The sequence below is a fragment of the Stegodyphus dumicola genome, chromosome 7, assembly GCF_044657685.1.
Source record: "Stegodyphus dumicola isolate Sdum_Otavi_A_Nest chromosome 7, ASM4465768v1".
NCBI lineage: Eukaryota > Metazoa > Arthropoda > Arachnida > Araneae > Eresidae > Stegodyphus > Stegodyphus dumicola.
The window spans coordinates 46,962,416-46,985,657 of record NC_140774.1 but is presented as its reverse complement, the minus strand read 5'-3'; the positions used below and the strand labels follow the sequence as shown (position 1 = coordinate 46,985,657).

At 33.7% G+C, this 23,242-nt stretch overlaps 1 protein-coding gene across 1 annotated transcript in view; it reads left to right on the top strand.

Moving 5' to 3' along the window:
- The window catches only part of LOC118181217 (uncharacterized), a 119,616-nt gene that overhangs the window by 8,192 nt on the left and 88,182 nt on the right, over nt 1–23,242 (top strand). Inside the window, exons 2-8 of the mRNA XM_035350298.2 lie at nt 2,663–2,847; nt 8,507–8,763; nt 9,507–9,566; nt 17,495–17,605; nt 19,101–19,219; nt 22,002–22,060; nt 22,191–22,243. Coding sequence (XP_035206189.2) covers nt 2,663–2,847; nt 8,507–8,763; nt 9,507–9,566; nt 17,495–17,605; nt 19,101–19,219; nt 22,002–22,060; nt 22,191–22,243 — 844 coding nt within the window. The remainder of the gene's footprint in view (nt 1–2,662; nt 2,848–8,506; nt 8,764–9,506; nt 9,567–17,494; nt 17,606–19,100; nt 19,220–22,001; nt 22,061–22,190; nt 22,244–23,242) is intronic.

Sequence of the window (23,242 nt, the reverse complement as noted above, 5' to 3'; positions counted from 1 at the left end):
ATTTCCTTCTGACCTGCTTTCATTTCTGCTTTTAGAGCTTTTATCTCTTCTTTCTTTCAGATTTCTGAACAGATTTCTGAACAGCTTTTCTTTCTCTTTTAACAGATACTATACCAGCTTTCATCTTTCTTGAAACGGTTTCATCTCTTCTTTGACGCATTCTTGGCAGTTTTCATCTCTTCTTTAAATGAAGCAAAGGCTGTAATCAGCTGTCTTAACTGCTCCTCCATTACTCATGCTATTGGCATTTAAATCTCGCTTCTGACACCAAAACGTTTTGCGTGCGTGCGGGTTCGTAATAACCCGCACGTTCGTAATAATGCACAAGTCCGATGAAATGTTAATGAAATTTATTCATAACAGAAGAAATATGAGAAAACGCTGGATTTTCCTCAGAGATATTCGTACAAAATAAAAATATCATGCAATATGATCAGTACCTATATTTTAAGCTACTAAAACGTTAAAAAGAACGCGATCCACAGCACAGAGAAAGCTAATCCGATCTCACCGCGAATTCGCTACAATCAACAAATAACAGTTATTCAAACAATTGAGATGTTTCTCTCTAGCTTTTATAGCTTTTTAAATCGGCCGCGCGAGACAATTTTAGCAATTTCTGGAAAGGAAAAAGCGTAAAATTACGATCAAAGCTAACACAGCAGTCAATTACATTTATCCAGTTCAAATATAAATGACAAGATATCTAATTCAGAAGTCAAACAACAAAAATCAGCGTTACATTTTCAAAATTTTCACAGGACTAGTTTCGATGGTTTTACCGAACCACCATCGTCAGCTGCAAAACCGCAAATGAACAAGATAGGAAATAATGATTAGATAAGATTCCTATCTTGTTCATTTGCGGTTTTGCAGCTGAGGATGGTGGTTCGGTAAAACTATCGAAACTAGTCCTGTGAAAATTTTGAAAATGTAACGCTGATTTTTGTTGTTTTGAATTCTGAATTAGTATTTATTCGGCGTGTTATTATGTCTTAATTACAAGATATCTATTTATTAAATGCTCGTGCTCCTGTATTTTTACTTTGTCGGCGTATCTTTCTCTTAAAACCCGCCACGCGCTGCATTTGCACGGGGAAATAAAACAATTTTAATTACAGTTATACTAAAAATAGTCAACTGAATACCAAATCCGTAACAATATACTTTTCTGCACTAGTGTACTTCCAAGTCCTCTTTTAGAGTAGATCTGAGCCCCACGAGAACTAAGGGCAGTGATTCCGACCATTTGTCTTTGTAGAAGTTCTTGTTCTAATATTCTATGGAATCATTCGATCCATCTGTTACTTGACGGGATATGTTATAATTTGTCGTACTCTAAATATTTGGCTGAACACTGAGAAGAGGTTGCTTTGGAATTGCTGGCATTGATCTGTTGTTTCAATTATAGTCACACTACATCTTGAAATTCAGTGCACAAGAAAAGCTTTTCCTACAATTTAAGCAGTTTTTTCGGGAACTGAGATTACCTTAGGTTATATCTGGCGTATCTATCGACACAAGTGAGTAGGTTCTGGCATCCCTCTGAAGGTGAAAGGGGGACAGCAATTTCTATATGGATGTCTGTAAAACGTTTTCAGGATTTTGAAGCTTTATATTGGACTGTGGGTATGTTCGTTGATGTTTAAATTTTGACAATCCACACTAGTCCAAGATCAAGAAGTGATATTCTTTAAGAGGGATGGCCACACAAAACGAGACTGAATTAGTTTCTTAGTTTGCACAAATACCTGGATAAGGTAAGCCATGCAACATATTAAACATGCCTTTACGAAAGCGCTTTGGCACGCAAGGTCGAATTTCAATGCTACTGTCAATTGCTATCGCCAGAATTGGTATCAGTTCCATTCGTTGGAGTGAAAGTATTAGGTTTTGAAAAGACAAGACTAGTAAATTCTTGGTGTGTGAGCTAGCGAGGTTAACAAGAATCCGATGTTTTTTTGAAAAAGCATAAGTTAAGAATCGGTGATCGATGTAGATTGTGAAAAATTATCTTTCGAAAATATATCTAAAAGGGCTCAAGGGCGCCCTAAAATGGCACCGCTTTGAAACAGTTTCAAAGGTCCGAGCAGTTGTGTCTGCTACACAGCTAAATAAAGTCTTCTACGCTACTACGAAGAGTAGCATTAGTATTGAAATTGTTGCATTCAGTACCAGATATTCAACTTTGAATAGTATTTATTTTAATTAGACCTATTAATAATAAAAAAATTTTCAAATTAATCTCGTTTCTTTTGGGACATACCCTGGATGCGTAATATAACTTTGTATCAATTGATTCTTTTTTATTGCTAAAAAAGGTTACTTTTTGATTTTGCCTTCTATTTTAAAGGAAGCATTACAAAAAATGCAAATCAAATGAAAAGTATAATTAGGCTAAACTATTCAAAATTTACATAATGCACACATTTATGATTAAAATATTTTATATTAGTTACTTCTATAATAGTTTTTGTTTAGTAGGCCTGAACAAAATTACTATTCAGAGCATTAAAATACAAACTGGTAAAGAATAATTCTCCTTCCTTCAATTTACATTTTAACGTTTTAATAAAAATTGGAAAGTTAAAATACTTGTATAACCATCATGATGCTTCAGAAAGGTTAATTATTTTATTGTATCTTAATATTTTTATTTCAGAATTTCTTTTCTGGTCTAAATGGGTATTTTCACGTATTTATATTGCAAGAAATAAAAAGTCCACTCCAAAGAGAGTCGGAATTTACGACAAGAAAGCTTTTTCTGATCCAGAAAAGATCGGTTTCATTGTACCTGAAGACGAATTCCATTTAGAATCCCCACGCACTGAATCACATCTAAAAACTGTAAGTACACTACTACTGTTTCTCTTTAATACTTTAACGTAACCATATACCCAAAAGTAACTTAAATGGCGACACTGCATACCTACATTTAATTAATTATGAATTGTGTTGCTATATCTTGTTAACTTAGGATTTACCTCGCATTTTTCCTAAGTAAGGTTTCTTAAGTAAATAGGCTTATCTTTGATGTTGATATGTGTGTGTTCCTGCTCTCAACGTCGTGTGAGTACATTCTTACAGCAAACAAAAACTGTGTGGAATTTTTTTCAGTTGAGAAATGTTGCAGATGACACCGTTATTGTACTTCGGCAAACCTTCGAAGTTGATGCTTGGAGTAAATCACAAGTGTTATAAGCAGCTGTTTCCCAGATTCAGAAATGGTGACATATTATATGAAGATGTAGTCATACAGTGGTGAATAGAAATGAGAAACATTATGAGAAAGAGCAACAGGCTATTAAAAAAGATTGTCTAAAGATAATTCATGAGATTCCTGAAGAAACTTTCTGTTCTGAACTGACAGTTCTTGGAAAACAATAAGATGGATTTTGTGATTTATCCACGCTACTCACCAAATCGTTTTACACAGCAGGATTGTTTTTATATTTTTACAAATAAAGAAAGTTCTCAGAAAGGGTAAAGTGAATGAGAAAGCAATTCACTTATGTGGATGATGATCAAGAAAATACATCGCTTACCTTGAACAACAGTCCGTTTCGAAAGTTCCGTATTTTCAGCGGGAATCGAAAGCACTTGCACTAAAATCTGTTTAAACATAGCCTGGTTATTATTGGTACTTCCGCGAAAATTTATATTTTTTGGAGTTGTATTAATATAGTACTTAGAAAGGGACTAAAACTGTTTAAAGATAGGGTGGTTATTTTTGGTACTCAATCGTAAATGTATATTTTCTTGAGTTATATTTCAAAGATCAATATAGATGGTGAAAATTTCTGCATTTGAAGTTACATACGTTCGAAGTAAATTTTTTATTTAATAATCTAAGAGTTCTATTTTAAAGACCGGTTTTTCGGAAACAACTATTTTAATAACAACGGAGTAGTTATAATGTAATAATATAATTATATTTTAATTACATTCTAATATTGTAATAAAGAGTTAGCTGAGAGTAATACCGCTTAACCGAAAGTGGATGAGAATGGTACCGAAGATGAGAATGCTTTATTTAAAGATGCAGAAGAAAATAAACTACACTTACTGTATTCCGGGAAGAATGCATCCTCTGAAAACTCTCTCTAAGTATTTTTATTTTTGAGGGTTAGCTAAGTTACTTCGTTCTAGCTAAGTTGCCATTTTTTTTCTTTCAACCATGCCATCTGATTTCTTTCTGTTTCTATCGCTTGGATTCTCATTTCCCTTTTCTTCTGAATTAGCACATCCTTTGTTCCCTGCCAGATGCTCGCATGACTGCCTGGCCTAGCGTTGTCACAAATGTTTAATTATTGAGTTAAGGATCTTTCTGGGGGATAGTTGAAGCCTATTGAGGCTTCTGAACCTTTAAAGATGCTTTCGCACCACTTATGGAATAAATTTTTGTAAATTTATTTTATTTTACAAATGCCAAACATTAGCGCTTAAGCCATTAGTTCACGGGCTGTCCAGTACTTTTTAACAATGTTCTCATACCGAGAAAGTGCAATACAATTATTTAAATGTTCAAAAATCATAGGCTAATTCGAGTCACGCAAAATACAGTTTGGGGAATTTACAACTCCATTTCTGTAAAGGTGATCTCGCAAACAGTCATGTCTGGCCAGACGTCTAAATAGAACTACCTGTGTCTTTCTTGGAAAAGTGAGAATGAAAGTTGTATCTTTCCTCAGAATGTTGAATCATATCCTGCTTAAGAAATTTCTTAAGAATCAGTTTAACCTACAATTTAGTCGTGTGAAGAGAAGCGATCTATTAATGTGTTGCATTATCAAAGCTCCTTTCTTAGCCAATGTATCAGCTTTTTTGTTTTCCATAATTCCACAGTCGACTGGAATCCATTGGAAAGAAATTCTCTGTGCCATTGCCTTAAGAAAAGGCCTACAGTCTAAGATTCTTTGAGAACTATTTTGATTATTCAAAGAAGGGCTTGAAGCGCGCTTTTGAAAGCTGACAATATGAGTGCCTTTACAAAAATTCTTTTTGCTTGCTGAAGGGCCTGCTACGTATATTTTAAGACTGATATGTTGTATTGATTGTTTTCGTGTAGATATAAAGATCACATGAATTCAAGCTAAGATCCCACTGGTCTAGAAAAAAATCTCGATCTATTGACCTAAAATTAATGCTTTACCTACTGATCTCAGCTAACCACGACATGTACAAGATAAACTGGCATCATATGTATGCTTCAAACGCCCCGTTTTTCTTATGTTCGAAGAAAAAATAGGAGTACCAGAAATTATGGGATGGTTTGAATGCTCCTAAAATTTGAGGTCCTCGGTCTGAGACTTGCGGGCTTAGACGATAATCAGGCTCTTTAGCCAATGCATTTGGACTGATTAATCAGAAGTTTTACCCATATTGGTAATTGAAACGACTGATTAACAACAACCATAGTACTAGCTGTATGTGCATTTAACCACAATTTTCTCATGCGAGCACAGATGCCACGCAGCGCTATAAAATTTGCATAGCCATGTCTATCCCTAATTCAGCGGCACTTCATTGTATTTAGAGGATATTATTTTCAGAAATCACTGATGCATACACTTTTATCACTGCATTAAGTGCCTATTTGTATACAGTTATTTCACAACCATACAAAGTTACGATAAGCACTCAGCCTTTTTCTGTAATTATTTAAATTCGGTAGCTACAATACGCTCTACCCTGCATTAAAGCGCAGGCTGAGATTTCAAGTTTAAGTAAACAGTAAACAGTTTCTCTGATTTGGAACTTTCATTTGCTACTTTCGCAATTTAGTTTTGAATAAGTTACCAATGATTGTTTAAGAATTCCATGGGCACCAATAGTGAATCCCTGCTGTAGAGGCTCTGAAAGTATCTATGTACACATTATTAATTAGTAAATTATGAGAGGAAATTTTTGGCGCGACAGATAATTGCATCTCTTTAGTTGACTTCAATGAGACTTCATTGAAATGAAGAATTGCTAGTTGCCATGTGTATTTTTTGCAAATTGCAGAAAGAAGAACATATCTGCAAAAAATGTTGCAAAAAAGTATAAGAAAGCCAAACGCTAATAATTGAATCATTCAGTTGCCAGTGCAAGACAAAAGAAAACTAAAAGGAAAATAATAAAATTTATCGGAAAATATACGGATCCGGGAGTGCAATCTAGAAAAATGAGATAACCTCGAAGACCTCATAATAAGCATTCAAGGAAACGATATCATTTGTGACGTAGCCACAGATTGTGGATGTATTTCCTCAAACGGCACAACTGCTTTGATAAAGCAGGTTTACTTGTAGATATACAGAAACAAAATTTCAGGCAAAATGCTTGTACTACCCTAAAATGTTTTGTATTGAACTTATATCTACGATCTATACAATGAACCTACTATAAGTTTGTAAGATTTACTAACTCATTATTTTGTTATTTTTATCTATTGTCACCTCTACTTTTCATTGCTCCCATCACAATGCAAATTAATTAATGTATATACGTACAGACTTATTGAAGTTAAGAGAGGGCTTTTGGCATCGGCTGCTGAATTTGTCCGTACTATTTACATTCAGCTCTTAGATTTATTTGAATTGGCTTACCGTTTTGTAGTCATGCTTACTGGCGACTAGAGAGCCTTAGCCAAAGCTTACACTAAGACTTTGCTATATGAATTCCGTAATTTAATTACTTAAATTTTACTTTGAATCTTTTGTTTGGTTTAATCCTGCAAGAAGCGGTGGCTTATTTTTTACCAAACGAATTGTGGTTAAGTTGAAGGTCTGTTGTTAAGCTGAAGAGCTGTTGTTAAGTTAAAAACCTTTTTTAAAACCTAAGCGTTTTTATCAGTTCCTAATTATTTATCCTGGAGACTGGACAGTAAGTCACCTGACTCGACAATAAGTATAACGGAGTCGGAAATAAGCTTTGAGGTATATACAACCAGTTCCATATAGTTTCACATAAGCCATAGAGATAAGTGCGCGTGTGAAGTTTTAGAACTCCAGAACATTACCTGTGTACTTGCCTCCTCACATCATGGCAACATCTTCGTCTTCTCGATATAAATCAAAAGTATATTTTAGATAGCTATCAAAAGAAAAGTCTCTCATAGCTTAAATAATCATGGACATTCCTCTTCAATTGTAAAGATGTGGATGCAGTAATTTACCTTCCGCATACATGTTAATGAATTTCTTTTTAACATCAATAAATAGGTAAATCTAACCGTATTAATATACTGAGTGAAGAATATTATCGTCATAAAAGTGACTTTTTTATATAGAAGTTTACTTAAATATTTATTTATGTGTTTATAAATTCTTTATACATAAATGCCTGGCTTTTGGTACTTAAAACGTTGGACGTCATGCCTCCAGATACCTTATAAGATCTAGCCTATTTAGGCCACATAAACTAAACTAGATCGTAAAAATGAACCTGGCGAATTCTCGCACAGGCGTGAATTAAATACCAGCACAGAAGAAAATCTATATAGAATGGTGCTGAATTAGCACGTTAAGTTACGACTAACTTAGGTTGATTCAAAAAAGAACCTAAGAGGTGTGGCAATTATCCGAAATGGCCAAGGGGCGTACTAGCGTAACAGAGAAATAAGTAACGAAACGCGCGCTAGGTAGCGAAAGCACGCTTTGAATAAACTCAGAGATTCACCCGTTTAAATACTCCCCTCACTTATCTTTAAATTTACATCCTGGCGAGGAAATGTGAGGGGAGTTCAGAAACGATAACAAAAATTTGAATAAAATGTTAGTTAACTAAAGGAAACCCTGTTAATCCCTGTTAACCTTTGGCTTATAGAATTAAAACCATAGAACAGCGCATTTATCTAAATGTTCTTTAACCATGGGCTATCCAGAATCAAAACGAGAATAGCGAAGAATTCCTGACTTTAACGTAAAACATTTCAACCTTGAATCTTGTTAATTTCCCTTTTATCAGTCTCTTAGTAGAATGAAAATGTCATTAAATATGTTTTGGTTTGTGGAGGACAGTCGTCCTTTTTTTTTTCTTTGCTGGTCAGCGCTTTCATTCCTTTTGACTTCACGATGAGTAGGCATCCTCTATAAGGTTGGTAAAAGAATCCAAAAGATGTCGCCCGTCATGACTAAGTTTTGAGTTCTTTGCTAGCAAGAACCTGAAGGAGAGATCTAATCTGAGAGGTAAAGCGTTAGAGAAAGAGATTTTACGACAGTAAAGTCGTTGTAGGGCCATATGAATTCTGTCTAACTCACGATCAATATCAATTGTGTAAGCAGCCTCCTACTGTTTAAAGTGATAAAAGCGTTCGCTGTATGCACCAGGTTCAGTGCCTATTTTCTTGTTCTTCATTGAATCAATTGTATAAATGGGAATATGAAACAAATTTTTATAATTTTCATTCCATGTTTGTTATTTTGCTTTCTTCGTCTTTTCATTGAGTCTGTATACTTCTGTTTTTATTAAAATATATAGTTTATAAAAGCTAAATCAATACGAAATTTAATTTGTTTTCTAGGGAGAGGATGAAGTTTTCTGTTACGGAGTTAATTCTAAGTCGGAATACCTCATCGTCAGTATTTCCAGGCGTAGCGATCAAAAAGCGGATGCTTGCATTTACCTGAAATTAGCATCTGGCAAAACCTACCTTTTGCAGAAGACAGACCATTTCCAACAATCCTGCAGTGACAAGAATGTGTTCTCCTGTGGGGATCTCCAGATGTCCTACACATGCCCGATGAGGAGATGGAGAATATTTTACAGTGGCTACTTAAGGTATGAAAACATTGGATTTTTGGCAGGCAATAATGATATATTTTATGCATTTTTTAAGTGAAAAATACTGCAGGTTTACGAATTTGATCTCTTCTTATTGGTTTAGAAAAATATGTTGCCAAACCGCGATAAATCGGCAAGTTTTGCTTTGCAGATGTTGGCTACTTTTAAAATCTACTTAAATACTATGTTTACCCCCCGAAAACTGTATTCTTTATTAAATAATAAGCGCTACTCGAACAAATAAACGAACTGTCAAATACATATGTTGACAGCTCTAAAATATAAGAACTATTCGATGAATGAACAGGAGTTTTCTGTTGAAAGTCCTGGCTAACTCATAACTACTTCTGCGCATATAATATCTGGCAGTTAATTTGTTATCGATATTATTTGTAATGTTGTTATTGTTATTGATTATTTTATTAAAATTATTTACAGTTATGAAAGAACTAGCGCATGCAAAACTCAAGTAATATGCAAACAAACTTCCAGTCGTCCCAATATTTTAATTAAATGAATGTATCTATGAGGTTCTATAATTTACATATGCAAAGATGTATCAAGGCGATATTAAAATGTATTATAACCAAGACAATTTATTACAGGCTTCATTAAGCTTATGTACTGGTTCTTACAAATATTTTGCTTAATTCTCTACAAAAATATTTCCGCTATAAAAATTTCTCTTCTGTGAATTAAAACATGTATATTTTCTAAATTATTTTATGTATTTATTTCAGGGAAACGAACGATGAAGATTCTGAAACACAGCGAATGGTGTATGTAAAATTTGCTTTCTGGTAAGTTAAAAATTAGCCATTTTAAAACATTTTTTATATTTGAAATACGTGATGTACTTAATTAAGTGTCACAGTTCATTTACTCCTTATTTCTCTGCAAGAAACCCCTGTTCTTTACAGGTGTGTATATGTGAAGAAATGGGAACTGAGAGTCGTTATTTTTTTCTTCCATGCCATCTCAAAGAATTTTCATCTCAAGTTGCTATGAAGTGGTTGGAAATTCTGCGTTAAATACGTAATTAAAACTGCACAGATTACAAAACATTAATGCTGTTACGAAATGATGAAACTGACAGATGCCATGTTTAAATCGTATAATTTATTCAGAGAACGTTTATTAACTTTTCTAGGAACTGTTTCATTTTTGATATAATTGAATTTGAGACTTGTATTAGTGAACTTAAACTACACTCTGTAGCAAAAAGAAAAAAAAATCGACGCACCAAGAAGGAGTTGTCTGATTGCTTTGAAATTTCATATGCATGAATGTTTTAACCATATAAGAAAATGATTAAAATTTGGTATCCAGTGCAAGAATAGCGCGATCTCCAGTGCATCGGAATTGTGCATTCAGAAGATGTATATAAGGAGTTGTTCATGAACTGTTGTTAAAAATTTCTGTTGCATTGATATTTAGGCTACCTTTCAACGACTGAAAATATGCCTCGCCGCAAGATTCGAGCTCATTACGAGCAATTATTAGAGTTTGAAAGAGGCCATATCATTGGATTGAAAGAGGCAGGTTGGGCAAATCGGAGAAGCGATTGTCATATAAGTCGAAGAGATGCGGTGATTAGAAAATTCTGGCAAGAATGGGTGGAAAGTGGCAAATTTCAGCTCCATGATGGTAGCGGTCGACCTAGGGCCACAACAGATCGGTAGGACAGAGTGATTGCTAGATCAGCTGTCACAGCGCCTGATTGATCGCTATCAACCATCAAACGTGAGACACACGAGTGTTCACCATGACCATTCACAGACTACTGATAGAGCGAAATCTACGCTCGTACCGACTGTTATGCCACCTGCCACTCACGCCTGCACACTGTCGAGCAAGATTACTGTGGTGCTTCGCTCGATTAGTTTGAAATGATGCTGACTGGGGACGTAAAGACTTTAGCGACGAATCCCGCATCCAAATGTGTCTTGACGATCATCGAAGATGTGTCTGGAGACGCCCAGAGCGATGTGCCGGGTCCTGCTTTCACTATTGCACACCAGACAGGCCCTCAACCAGGAGTTATAGTTTGGGGTGCTATTTCCCTTCATACCCGGACCCCTTTGGTCGTCATTAGAGGCACACTTACAGCACAGCGGTACATCGACGACTTTCTGAGACCGGTTTTGCTGCCGTTGCTTTTGCAGGACCCTGGCCTTATTTTTCAGCGAGATAATGCCAGACCACATACGGCACATGTTGCTATGAACTGTCTTACAGCTTGTTAAACACTTCCTTGGACAGCCAGATTTCCCTCCCATCGAGCATGTCTGGGATATGATGGGAAGCATCTACCAAGCAATGTTGATGACCTAGCCCGACAATTGGAGCAAATTTGGTAAGGAATACCGCAGACCATCCGGGAGATTCATCAGTCTATGCCAAGCTGTGTGGCAGCTTGCATCCAGGCTAGAGGTGGGTCAACAACACCTTATTGAGCTCGTTACTTTGTAACTATATAACTCTGAAATAAATCATTCAATTGCTCTGAAATTTTAATCATTTTCTATTCTGTACATAATCTTCCTATCCACCAATTTTTGTCTTCATCGGACACCCCTTCTTGGTGCGTCGATTTTTTTGTTATAGAGTGTATTTACTACACTAGTATGCAAAACTTAAAAGCTAGATTGACTTTTTTGTTCCAGTTCTGCAAGAAATCTCATAGAAAAGAGGGAATTTGTACTGAAATGATGAAAGAGGAGGAAGCGCGCCGAAAAGTGTGGAATCGAGCAGAAAATGGTTTTATATAAAGAATGGTGTTGGCACCAATGATTGCTTGCTTAAGAGGAGGAACAACAAATAGCTCTCCTTTAATAAAGGATATGACCTTTCTCAACTGCATCTGGCACCATCTCTTCGTAGTCAACACCAGAGACCCAAATAGTTCTTCAAAGAATTGTATTTCTCGATGATCTCGATTATCTTTCTGATGATGGATGTTCACCGAGGGATGTGTTCGTGTGGAAAGGCGTTTTCTCAAACGATGTCATACATGTTCTGTAGAATTTAAATCAGGGAATCTTAATATTATCCAGTTCTTTCGCATGATTTCCTTCTTTTTTAAGAGCTCTGCCACTGAATAACTCTGATGTCTTCCGACATTCTCATATATAAATAATAAAGTTTTCACCAACAGACCTTGGAATATGCGCACATGAAGAATATCCCTTCTTGACAATAGCTATCTTCGTTATGTTGTGCCCATCGAAAATATGGAAGTTAGTGTGACCATTCAGATGAGTATGCTAAGACCAATGTAACGGTTTCTTTTCTTTTGATGTTTCTTAAAGGAAATCATATTCTTACTCCTCTCCATATCAGGCTGGTATCTAAAATAATTCGTGACATCGAAACGCCCGACCCTTTTCAGCCTGTCGTCTATCAAGGGGGTACCATCCCAGTAGTAATGCATTCCGTCTGTGTGCTTATTACGTTAATCTAAACACAGCTGCCGATGAGTGGTCGCCAACTGGATGCAGTGTTCAGAACGACGGGTGTATAAATCTTCTTATGAAAGGCGTCTGACCACGCTAAACCGCGATACCTGACATCTTGTTACATGTTAATGCTTGCAGAGTGATATACCGGTTATTATCTGACACTGGGTTTATTTGGCCGACCATTACAAATCATTTTTACATCAGTACTGCTGTTTTGTTTTGGTTTGGTTGATTTGGTTATGGCAAAGCACGCGAGGGCTATCTGTCTAAGGGGAAGGATGCTTTCGTAGAGGATTTTTATAAGGGAATTTTTGTATCCATGTTGCACATAGGGAATACCATATAAACGCCCATGCAGCTAGCCCATTCGCCTGGAATCGAACCCAGGTCGAACTGCCAGTATTCAACAATTTAACCTTTCAGCACTTGTGATGATTTATCGGGGTCTTGGAAGTACATGAAAAGGCAATGTGGCTGAACGAAAAGTCTTGGATTACATTCATCAGGCTACACCCTGCATCAAGTTTATCAATCGTTTTTTTCACGCGTGAAAGCATCCATATGGTTTCTTTTAGCATATTACATGTACACAATTCACTTGAACTTGGAGCGAAAGTTTTTGATAATTTCCCTTCCCTTTGTTTATCGTTATGTCATAATAAGTCTTCTCGTGTAACTGCAAATCAAAGGTTGAGTCATCTGTAATCAGCCCACTACCGGAAAAAAATAGCGAAACATTTGTTCCAAATTAAATTGAGCGAAAGTTCCAGAGATATTTATTACTTTGATTCTAAAAATAATCCTGAACATAATATTTATTTTTTAATTCTAGAAATAATCTTAAACATGATATTTATTACTTTAATTCTAAAATCCAAGTGTGTGCACTACAATAAGTATCTGCGTACTTAGAATAAACGTTTTTTAGAGATTAGAGTGCTCACAAAGTCCTTGAAAAACTTTATTATGATATTGTGGGCGATCTGTAAGAGGTAGTTCCGTAAATTACTGTTGCTATTACACGTATATCAAAAGATTTTGTAATAATTTTAGTTTAATATACACATAATGCGGGGATTAGGGAACATGCCACAAACCGCAAGGGAACATGCTTGATGCCACAAGGGAGTTGAAGTGAAACAGCTCAGAAGTGATTGTTTGGAATGGAATGCTGCATGACGAGATTTTAAAGCCATTTCTCATCCTACCCACAGTTGGAGGAGCGTCAGCTAGAGCAGCTAGTGGTGTACATGTCTGGGTTGTGCTTGTGTTACTTAGTTATCACATAATCTTTGATTTTTGCTTGTGAAAGGGCGGAACCAGTACCAAAAAGTATAAGTTGTTCCTTTCCCAAACAAAAAGTTTTTAAAACTGTTCAGAGACTTTGTCGACACCCTGTGTATCTGACATTATAAGAAATTTATGGATGTTCAGTAAACGGCTGTTTAAAAGATGCTGTTCATTTTCATTTTTTTATAAGGTTACAGTAATAATTAGACAAGCAATAGCAACTGTATCTCTGTTACATTTCAGCATACAAAGTGGGTTTACAATGCTTTAGTACTAATGTTTTTAACAAATTTTAGGAAGTCTGTCAAATGACAGCTCATAACCTTTATTACTATGTCATATCAACTTTCTTTTAACAAAATATCTTCTGCTTACGGAGAGAATTTTCTGTGCGTTTAACTGTGTGTTTTATCTAGTAATAATTTGCTGCTATAGATTCGAAAGCAGAGCAAAGTATAGTAGTTGAGATTTGCTGTAAAGTGAAACAGTAACGGAGTCGTTTGAAATATTGGAAAAAGCATACTGCGATAAAGCGTTAACACAATGCAAAATTTTTGAACGATTTTTCGGTGAATATAAAGATGTTTATGATGATTTAAGAGTAGGTTTCCTTTTGCAGTATCGAACGGAAAAGAACATTGGCAAATTTCGACAATTGTTGCCGAGAAAATCGTCACATATACTTTCGAATGATAGCTGACAAGCAAAACGTCAGTAGAGATACTGCTTTCAAAAATGTCGTGGAAGATCTTGAAAAAACGTGTTCTTGTTTTTTTTTTTTTTTTCATTATTTATCATTTTCATTATTCAAGACGTTTCTAGCAAAAAATCTTATGTATCTGCTTTATTTACGAGATCTGGCACTTGCATATTACTGTTTCTTCCCTAAACTGGAATCTTTCCTCTACGGCTATAATTTTAACCCACCGGGCGGCTCGCATTCAAATTTATTTACGTCTCGAAAACTGCAGTAAAAATTAACCATGTTTACAATTTTTTTTTCACTTGGAGTAAACCAAAATTGTCCTGAAAACGGCCTTTGTTAGATTTTCTTCCCCCCTCCTTGTAGGGCGATCAACAAGTCGTTTCACTTAAGTGATGGCTTCCTACTGTCCTTTGATTACCGCCTAGAGGCGATTAAGCAGATGGGCTGCTTTTGCCCTTACGGAGGAAGGAACACGTTTTGTGTCCATGCTTTGGTTAGACGAAAAAAGATATTTTTTTCTGGAAATCCAAAACAGAAAAGGAAGTTTTGTATTGCATTGTTACTAATTTTGTGCATATTTCTAATCTTAATTGCTTATCAGAGCCGTGCCAAGATATTTTTTCACCTGAGGCAGAAAGGTCAATGCGCGTCCACATAAATATAAAAATAGCTACACTTGTATTAAGCAAAAGTAATTGTATTAAATCAAAATGTCATAACTCTTATAGCATAATTATACCATAATTCTTAAAGTATTTTTTAATCGTAGTTTTATAAATTCAGAGAAATAATGTAGCCAATTATTTATAATTTTCAAATGAAAACGTTAAAAAATTCGTTTTTGATAAATACGAAATAACACTGAAATGCATATTGCATTAATTTCCAGGTTTCCTTGCAATTTTTTTGGTTTGTTTTATTGATTTAAGTTTGACGAAGCTTATTTCCCCTAATAATTAAAGTAATTTTCGAATTCGCATAGCCAATTTGGCGCCTCTTCTAGTGATTCACATGAGCCCGGCTTTGTTGCTTTTTAAGTATAAATGTTATTAATTTTTATTGCGTTTCGGTATTTTAATGTACGTTTATAGAATGTTAATTTGTTTTTATATGCATATTTGAGTAATATAATCTTACGACTAGTGAGACAGTGTAGTTTAACTAATTTTCTGTTTTTGATTCATGTTATCGAGCTTTAACGCTAAGAAAAAATTTATAAGAGGCTTAAAATACCTAATTCCTATTGAAAGCTACATCTAATTGATAATTAAATTACTATTAAAATAACAAACACATGCTCAGTGTCAGTCATTTCGACATAATGTTTGTAATTTATTTTACCACAAATTTATTTCGTTTATCTTGTTTCATATTTATAAAAGGGGAGTTTACCTTCATCGCATTTATTGGTTGATTGAATATTTTGAAACAAATTTCAGTCATAATAACCTTATTAAAAATTTTCTACATATAGACAAGATGTCACAGATACATCTCAGTTTCCGAACTAAATTACATGGTACTGAAATTCGGTGCATTTTCATATGATTATTTTTGACAGAAAGAGTTACCTTACATAAATCACAAAAGAACATTGTTTTAATTCTTAATTAAATATAGCACTTGTATTAAATTGCTAAAATTCATTGTTAGGAAAATCGCGCTCTAAAAAATTAGACACTTTTACCTTTCAAAGTGGAATTTTTGTAGTTTTCTCTGTGCATAATGTGGGCGCGAGTAAGTTTTTCTTAGAATGTCCTCCACGGAGGCATTCCTCCCTTTAGGCAGATAGCTCTCCCTTGCTTTGAAGGAAAAATAAAGCAAACCAAAACAAAAGCTTCAAAATTGGTGTTTAAAATTTTTTTGTTTTCAAATACGCAAATTACTTAGAGATCTCAATTCACATTATCAAATGTTATTAGTTAAATAAATAAAAGCAAGCTGAGGATTTCCATTTAAATTGTTTGTTTTAAAATAAAAAATAAGAACAGTCAGTTTTGAATAAATCTTGTCAACATCAAGCAGGGACAGGAACATGCCAATGTAAAATTTAATATTAGGCCAAAAAGAAACGCTTTGACGTAGATTTTGGATAAAACTTAATCAAATTCGCAGGTAGTCAGAGACAGGCCTTTCTTCAGTAGAGAGAAAAAAATGTTTCTGAAGTATTTGTGTATTTATTACATAAATGTTTTAATGCTTCCATAGCACTGCTAATCGATAAAATTTATTTGATGAAAAGTAGGAAGTTTGCTTTTAAAATTCCGATTTTTCAACCTTTTTCAGTGACATATGTGGTATCGAAAAACACGTCTGGCCAGGAGGCAGATTAATGGCTGAAAAATTCTTAGAATTTAAAGAGGCATCGAACAAGAAAATTTAGGGATGGCGAAATTCTAAGAATTTGGCACTTGACAACGGCAAAAGTTTTAGAATGTAGAGAGCTACAGAATTTAGGCAGGGCAAAATATTTTAAATTTATAGAACATCGGTCAGTAGAATTAAGATCCCACAGCGATTGCACTGAGAAACAAATCGACCTGCTTCTCGATTATGCGGATGGACGCAGATTAACTTCCGAAAGCTCAGTGAAGCAAGAGCTATACATAATGCAGCTATTTACGATTTCTGCTATAATAAACTGAAATTTAATATAATAATTTAACACTATATATCAGTTTACGAAAACATGATGATACTTTTGAGAAATTTTCTTTGATTCCCCAGTACACTAAAAAAAAAAAAAAAAATGTACAACAGATTATATAATGATATTACTAACAAAATGATGCCGATGACGCATTTAATTTTTATCTTTTTATTAATCTAAATAAATATGTCATAGAGTTTTCCATAATTTATAGTTTTGCAAATTAAAAATGTTCAATAATATAATATGTGATTATGGTATTATTGGTATGGTACTATTCAAGGCAAAGCACACGAGGGTTATCTGCCTAAATGGAGGGATGCCTTCGTGGAGGCCTTTCTAAGGGAAACTGCCTCGTATACACGTTACACATGGGAAAAACCACGAAAACGACCATGTGAAGAGAATCAGAAAACCGTAATAAAAAATTTAACAATATTTCAAAAGATAGGAAACAAGCGGTGCATTGCAAGGGTTGTGTGGATATTTTAAGAAATAAAAATATCATTTTCTTCAGCTTCCGATTTTATATGAACTCAGCACTGAAACTTTGTTGACGCATAGTATAAACTTTGCAATGTACTGTTATGAAGTTTAAAATTTTTTTAATTCAATTTACAGGTGGAAAGCTTCTTCCAATATCTTTGATGCTACGCTGGATATTAACTCAAAATCACTTGCCGGAGGTCTCTCAAAAGTCGACTGGAAATCATCATATCCTCCATTGGAGAAGTAATAAGATAACATACATTATTTTCATCAAATTCATTCTGTATATACAGAATTATTCGAGAAATTATTTCTTCTAAATCAATATATATTTATGTAGCATACTAGAAACTTACTGAAGTTTATCATTTAACTGTTGTACACTAATGCCACAATTTTAAAGTTTCTTAGAGCCAAGAGCATGGCTGTAAAATAATGTATAATTATTACTAGATGTCGTGTGCCTTATTATTAATAGTATGAATGCAGTTTAAAATATTCTGTAAAAATGTCGAATTAGTATTTTTATCATTATTATTATTTCCTATTATTTTATCGTAATTTCATGTCCTGCCATTTTTATCGTTCATATTATTCTATTAAATGGATGGCTAAGCAAAAAGGTTTCTCATCCACATTCAAATTAAGCTTGTGTTATTAGTAGTTTTGTAAGGATCTTAAGTTTTACTAACGTTTATTTTATATTAAATCTTTACTATCACTTCTTATTTTCTACTTCCGGCCAGAATTAAAAGCTTTAACTTATTTATGCAAATTTGTCTGGTGAACGCCAAGTACTTAAGTTGTGGCTTTTTGCCAAGCGAGAGAGAGGAAGGAGTTAGTAGAAGCAGGCCGCTTGCCTTAGCAGTTTTTACTCGGTTGCTGGTTGCCTTCCAGGCCAGAGGTTTAATCCTCTTAATAATTTTAAACGTATTGTAGTGTTAACAGTTCTCTATACTACATACGGCTTCCTGTTAATATACGGCCAATCTTCCACGTAGGCCCTTGTTTATTATTCCGAAGTTAAGTTAGAGTTTAGTTAATATTTTTATATTCTTACGTTCAGACCACAAGTGGTTGGTCTCTGTATTCCGAAGTCCGGAAATTATTGTAAAGAGTGAAAAATAAAGGGTTTCGTTTACCCTTCCTGTGTATCTTGTCTATTCCCACATTTATTGAACATAGCTTTAGTAAGCTCCCTGTTCCAAGTCAGGTTCTGGAATGTTCCCCAAGCAAGTAAGGAGAAACACTGAACCTGATAGTTTCATTCAAAAAGTGATCGAAATTTTAAACTGTAATATTACTCTCAAAAATTTATATCAAAACTTTAGTAATATTATTTAGTTTTGTAATCAAATGTCGAAATTAAACTGATCTTAGTACATTTTCACTGATCGTCAAAATCGCTATTCATCTTATTCGAAGTTATAAACACCTGGGTATTTTTACTGGGAAATTTCTAGCATTTTCGTATCTTCTGCAACATTTATTTCTTGTCTGGTGCTGTATCATCACATTTTATAGTTAATGAGGATTTAATGCTGCATAAATAGTAAAATATTCAGAAAATAAAATGGAATTTTTTTAATTTGCAGCTTACTCCTATTATATATTATAAGAATGTAAAGATAATTATATTTGTACATCAAAGCAGTGAAACATTAATTTTTTTCTGAATAAGTTTCAAAATGTTTTACGTACTTAATTAAACAACGTATTAATTTTTGGAAATTTGCAGGCTTAAATGTGCGCTGAATTTCTATGTACAATCTGGAACTCTACATGGAACTGTAGCTGTGGATGGGGAACAAGATGAAAAAGAAGTATATTTATTCGGTCAGCGAATCAGGAATTTAGGTATGTCTGCTTAAATTACTTAATTGGAAGATGAATATGTTGTACAGAAAGATAAAAAGAAATTAAAAATATGCGCGGAACAGAAAATTGTTGGAAGTATTTTCTTAAAGGTTCTGAATATATATTTGTGTCCAGTCGAAGATTAAAGTTTGCAGTTATAATTAAAAAATGCTGTTTAACAAGAAAAATTACATCTCTAGACCTCTACTTACAAGGAAGCATCTCCAACTTTCTTTCTGATCTTCTATTTTATTAATTTTGCGAAGATCAAAGAAAATTGACTGATAGCTGACGATCTTTGCACGCAAAAATTAAGAAAGGATTTTAAGAAATCAAAATAAATTATTCTTTGAATGCACTTGAAGTATTTTTATTCTTTGTCCTGCAGAGCCATCTGAAAATGGATCTAAGGCATTACAGATGTTTTCTAATAATTTAAGAAACATCCATCTTGCGTTTGTTTTAGTATGTTTTCTCGAAAAGGTAAGACAATCGAACTAGTGAACTAGCAAAAGGAACAAAACATTAAAACATATCCGGAGGGCATTTGCTATTAGTTACACGATGGCAAGGCATATCTAAGAAATGTAAATGTTTATGCAGCTATATTTATCTTCTTTTGTAAACGTAGTTAATGCAAAAACTATAAATACGTGTGGTTCAATATATTACAGATAAAGTGTAACTATGCGGTTTTTACGTCATTATTTAATAAAAATTCCATAATATGCAAATTAAGTACAAGAAAAACATATTTTAACGTGAAAGCTGATTTGCATAGCATTTGCGAGGTTATTGTACTGTGGTACATACGATATTATGTTTTAATTCACGCAGTTATTCAGATGTTCGTTTGTTATCCTGGATCTGATTTTAAAAAGAAATTTTTAACTTTCCAGAAAGTAGTGTAATCCAAAGCAGGGGTTTAACCTTTAAGAATGGGTACTTTTTTTAATCTAAGCGTATTCAAAAATCTCTTAGTGATTTCCTTGTTTTTAATTATAGATCAGACTGAAAAGGAGATTAAGCATATGTGTAGAATATATGTGAAAATCAATTATATCCATTTCTAGATTAGTAGAATTTTTGTCTAACATATTTGCAATCTGTAGTGATAATTCGAAAATGATGACGCGTATAGTATTGAGAGCAATGTTACCGTGCAACGTCTACTGTAACATAGCGTGTCGGCTGTGCTTTTGAGCGTGTGGCGCAACTGGAATTTGAGTTTTCCCTCTTGCTCAGAAGTATGAGAAGGGAGCAGACGTGCAATGCGAGCCACATAAAAAGACTCGCGAGATACATGTTGGACATCCCTGGCCATAGGTAACCGAAGCTGCCGAAACGAGTAAAATTATGTGTTTTTCCAGTGGTATATTGCGCGGGAATTTGACATAGATTTTCAAAAAATTTTTTTTTCTAAGACCTATTTCTCTTACTCTAAGAAAATATCTTGGCATGACTTGGTGTTTAAAGTATAGAAGAAGAAAAGAATTATACATTATGTGAACAATTTAAATTGCATTATGTGAACAATATTGGAAAAGTTTCTTAAAACAAAATCGAGTTTTATCGAGCAAAATTGCCAATTACTGAGCTATTTATTATTCTTCAGAAGGTTATTCTATGCTACGAAATTCTCGGAGGCATATTGTTTAATTTATTAAGGTTAGCTGCAAGTTTAATAGAAAATGCTGTTTTACAAATTACAGGATCATTAAACGTCAGAACGAACAACTTTTGATTTATTGATGTTCCTTTTTCTAGGATAAGGTTTCCTTTCATTTCTGATATCACAAAATAATCCTATTCATTTTCTAATAATCCGCAAATTTTAAAATCTGAACGCATAACTTTTAACTTAAGAATATGTAACAAACATTTTAGCAACTAGAAATTTTCCTGCAAGGGGTTTACATAAAAGTTTCAAACTTTGTAAAAAAAAGCCTTTCTTTTTCAATTTTGAAATTACTATCAAATTCTCTACTACATTTTGAGAAACTTTGTAATGCCCATTAAGCTTCCATGTAAAATCCTATAATCGCCGGTTTCGAATCTGTATATAGTATGATCACATGCAAGGTTATTTAGTTGATGTTATATGAATAAATTATTGGTGAAAAATTGTAATTTTGGTCGAGAAAAATAGAATGCGCATAAGTGTGATTTGTAATTGTGTGCTAATGAACTGTTCAGCTTTTGAAATGAAACTGGCATCCTTTTCTGCTGATGTGGGATGAAATATTAAAGTAATGTAGTTGTTCTGATGATGTGAGATGAAATATTCATGTAATGTAGTAAATCGGAATACAGAGAACGGAAAAATGAGTGCATTATCACATTATTAAAATGCCATTATTTAGCGAAAACTTGTAAATATCATATTCAATTTATTTAACTGTTAAGAATAACTATCATTAAAAATATAGGTGGAGCATTTTAGATTTTTATATTATCTATGGTTTAATGTTCTTAGTGGTTTGGAATAGTAACTACTGATTGTGTTCTGTCATATTGAAGAGAGCTCTATGAATACTTTTGTAGAAAGTATTAAAACTTTAGCGTTTCTTTTGTGAAAACAAATTTTAATATCGGTTAACTATCATAGATTCTGTGTGAATTCAATCCATTAAAAACCAGTACGCATGTAAGAATATATATGATATTAATAAATAGAATAATGTTGATCTGGAAAAGAATTTAAAAAAAAAGTCTGGCTTAATTTAACGTAAATTCATTCATGCAGTGCAGACTAATATTTCTATCATACTTTTGTTTTCAGGCGACACATTGTTCTTGGAGAATAGTGAAATAGATCACATGTTGGGATATGTTCACCAAGTATATCTTTTTATTTTCTCCATTCTTAAATGATCCTATTTTATATTAATATGTATTGGTTATATTTTAAAGCAAATAATGTGATAATAAATACATGTCTCATTCTTGGAATTTATTTCGTTATTTACAGAATGGAGTTTATATTTACCTAGCGAAAGCTTCTTTAAGTAATGTTGTAAAAGAGTGAGTATATATTCATGCCATATATAAAATATAGTGCATGCTCTTAAATATGGAGTATTTCATATGTTATTGAATGATGTATCTTAAATAAATATGTTATAGTTGACGGTAAATTACGTTATACTGTATTACCTAAATGTGGAAAATGATTGAGATGATACAACTTGTAAGTGGAAAGTTGTTTTAAATAATATACTCGTATATATATTAATGATGAAAAAAATATATATATAAATGATGGAAAATAAAGTAAACTTTTATATTCAAAATCGTGCAATAAGAGCGACATGTAAGGTTATATAGTATTACTATTACAGAATAGCTTTCCTTTGGCATTATTAAAACGAAATTGCATCGTTACTGTAAGATAAATATTTCCGAAGTTCTGATGCGAGTTATTATTTAAAAATTTAAATCATTAAATTTTATCCGAGAGGAAGTGCATTGATTAATGATAAACGCAATATTAATTCTTTAATGTTTTATATATGTATGATAGCTTGTCAGTAAAGAAGGAAACAAAAAAATTACGCTAAGATTCAACATGTACTGTTCAAAGTCCGAAACCCGGGTTTCCGATATCCAGAATGATCCGAAATCCGGACGTCTGGATCACCAGAAACTTTTTTTTTTTTTTAGAAATTTATTAGACAAGAAATTTTATGCTTTACTCTTGGTCATTTGATGTTTATTCATAATTAAAAAATGTGAAGAGTTCCTATTCTTAATTTCACTCCGGTATTGACGCCAACCTGGCGAACTCTGCCCACAATGTGAGATCTCCGTGTGCCTTTACGGGTGGTCCAGTCATCTCACCATCTTTTTTCTCCCACTGGTCCTTGTCTTTAGATTGCTTTATAACTTACTAACAGTGCTTTCTTCCCTTTACTAAGAACGTGGATTTTGGATTCTATGAATATGAAATATCCTGTTTATTGCACCACAACTTGCTGTTTCCCAATATATTGTTCCCCTTCCTCCTCCTACTGTAAAGCAGTT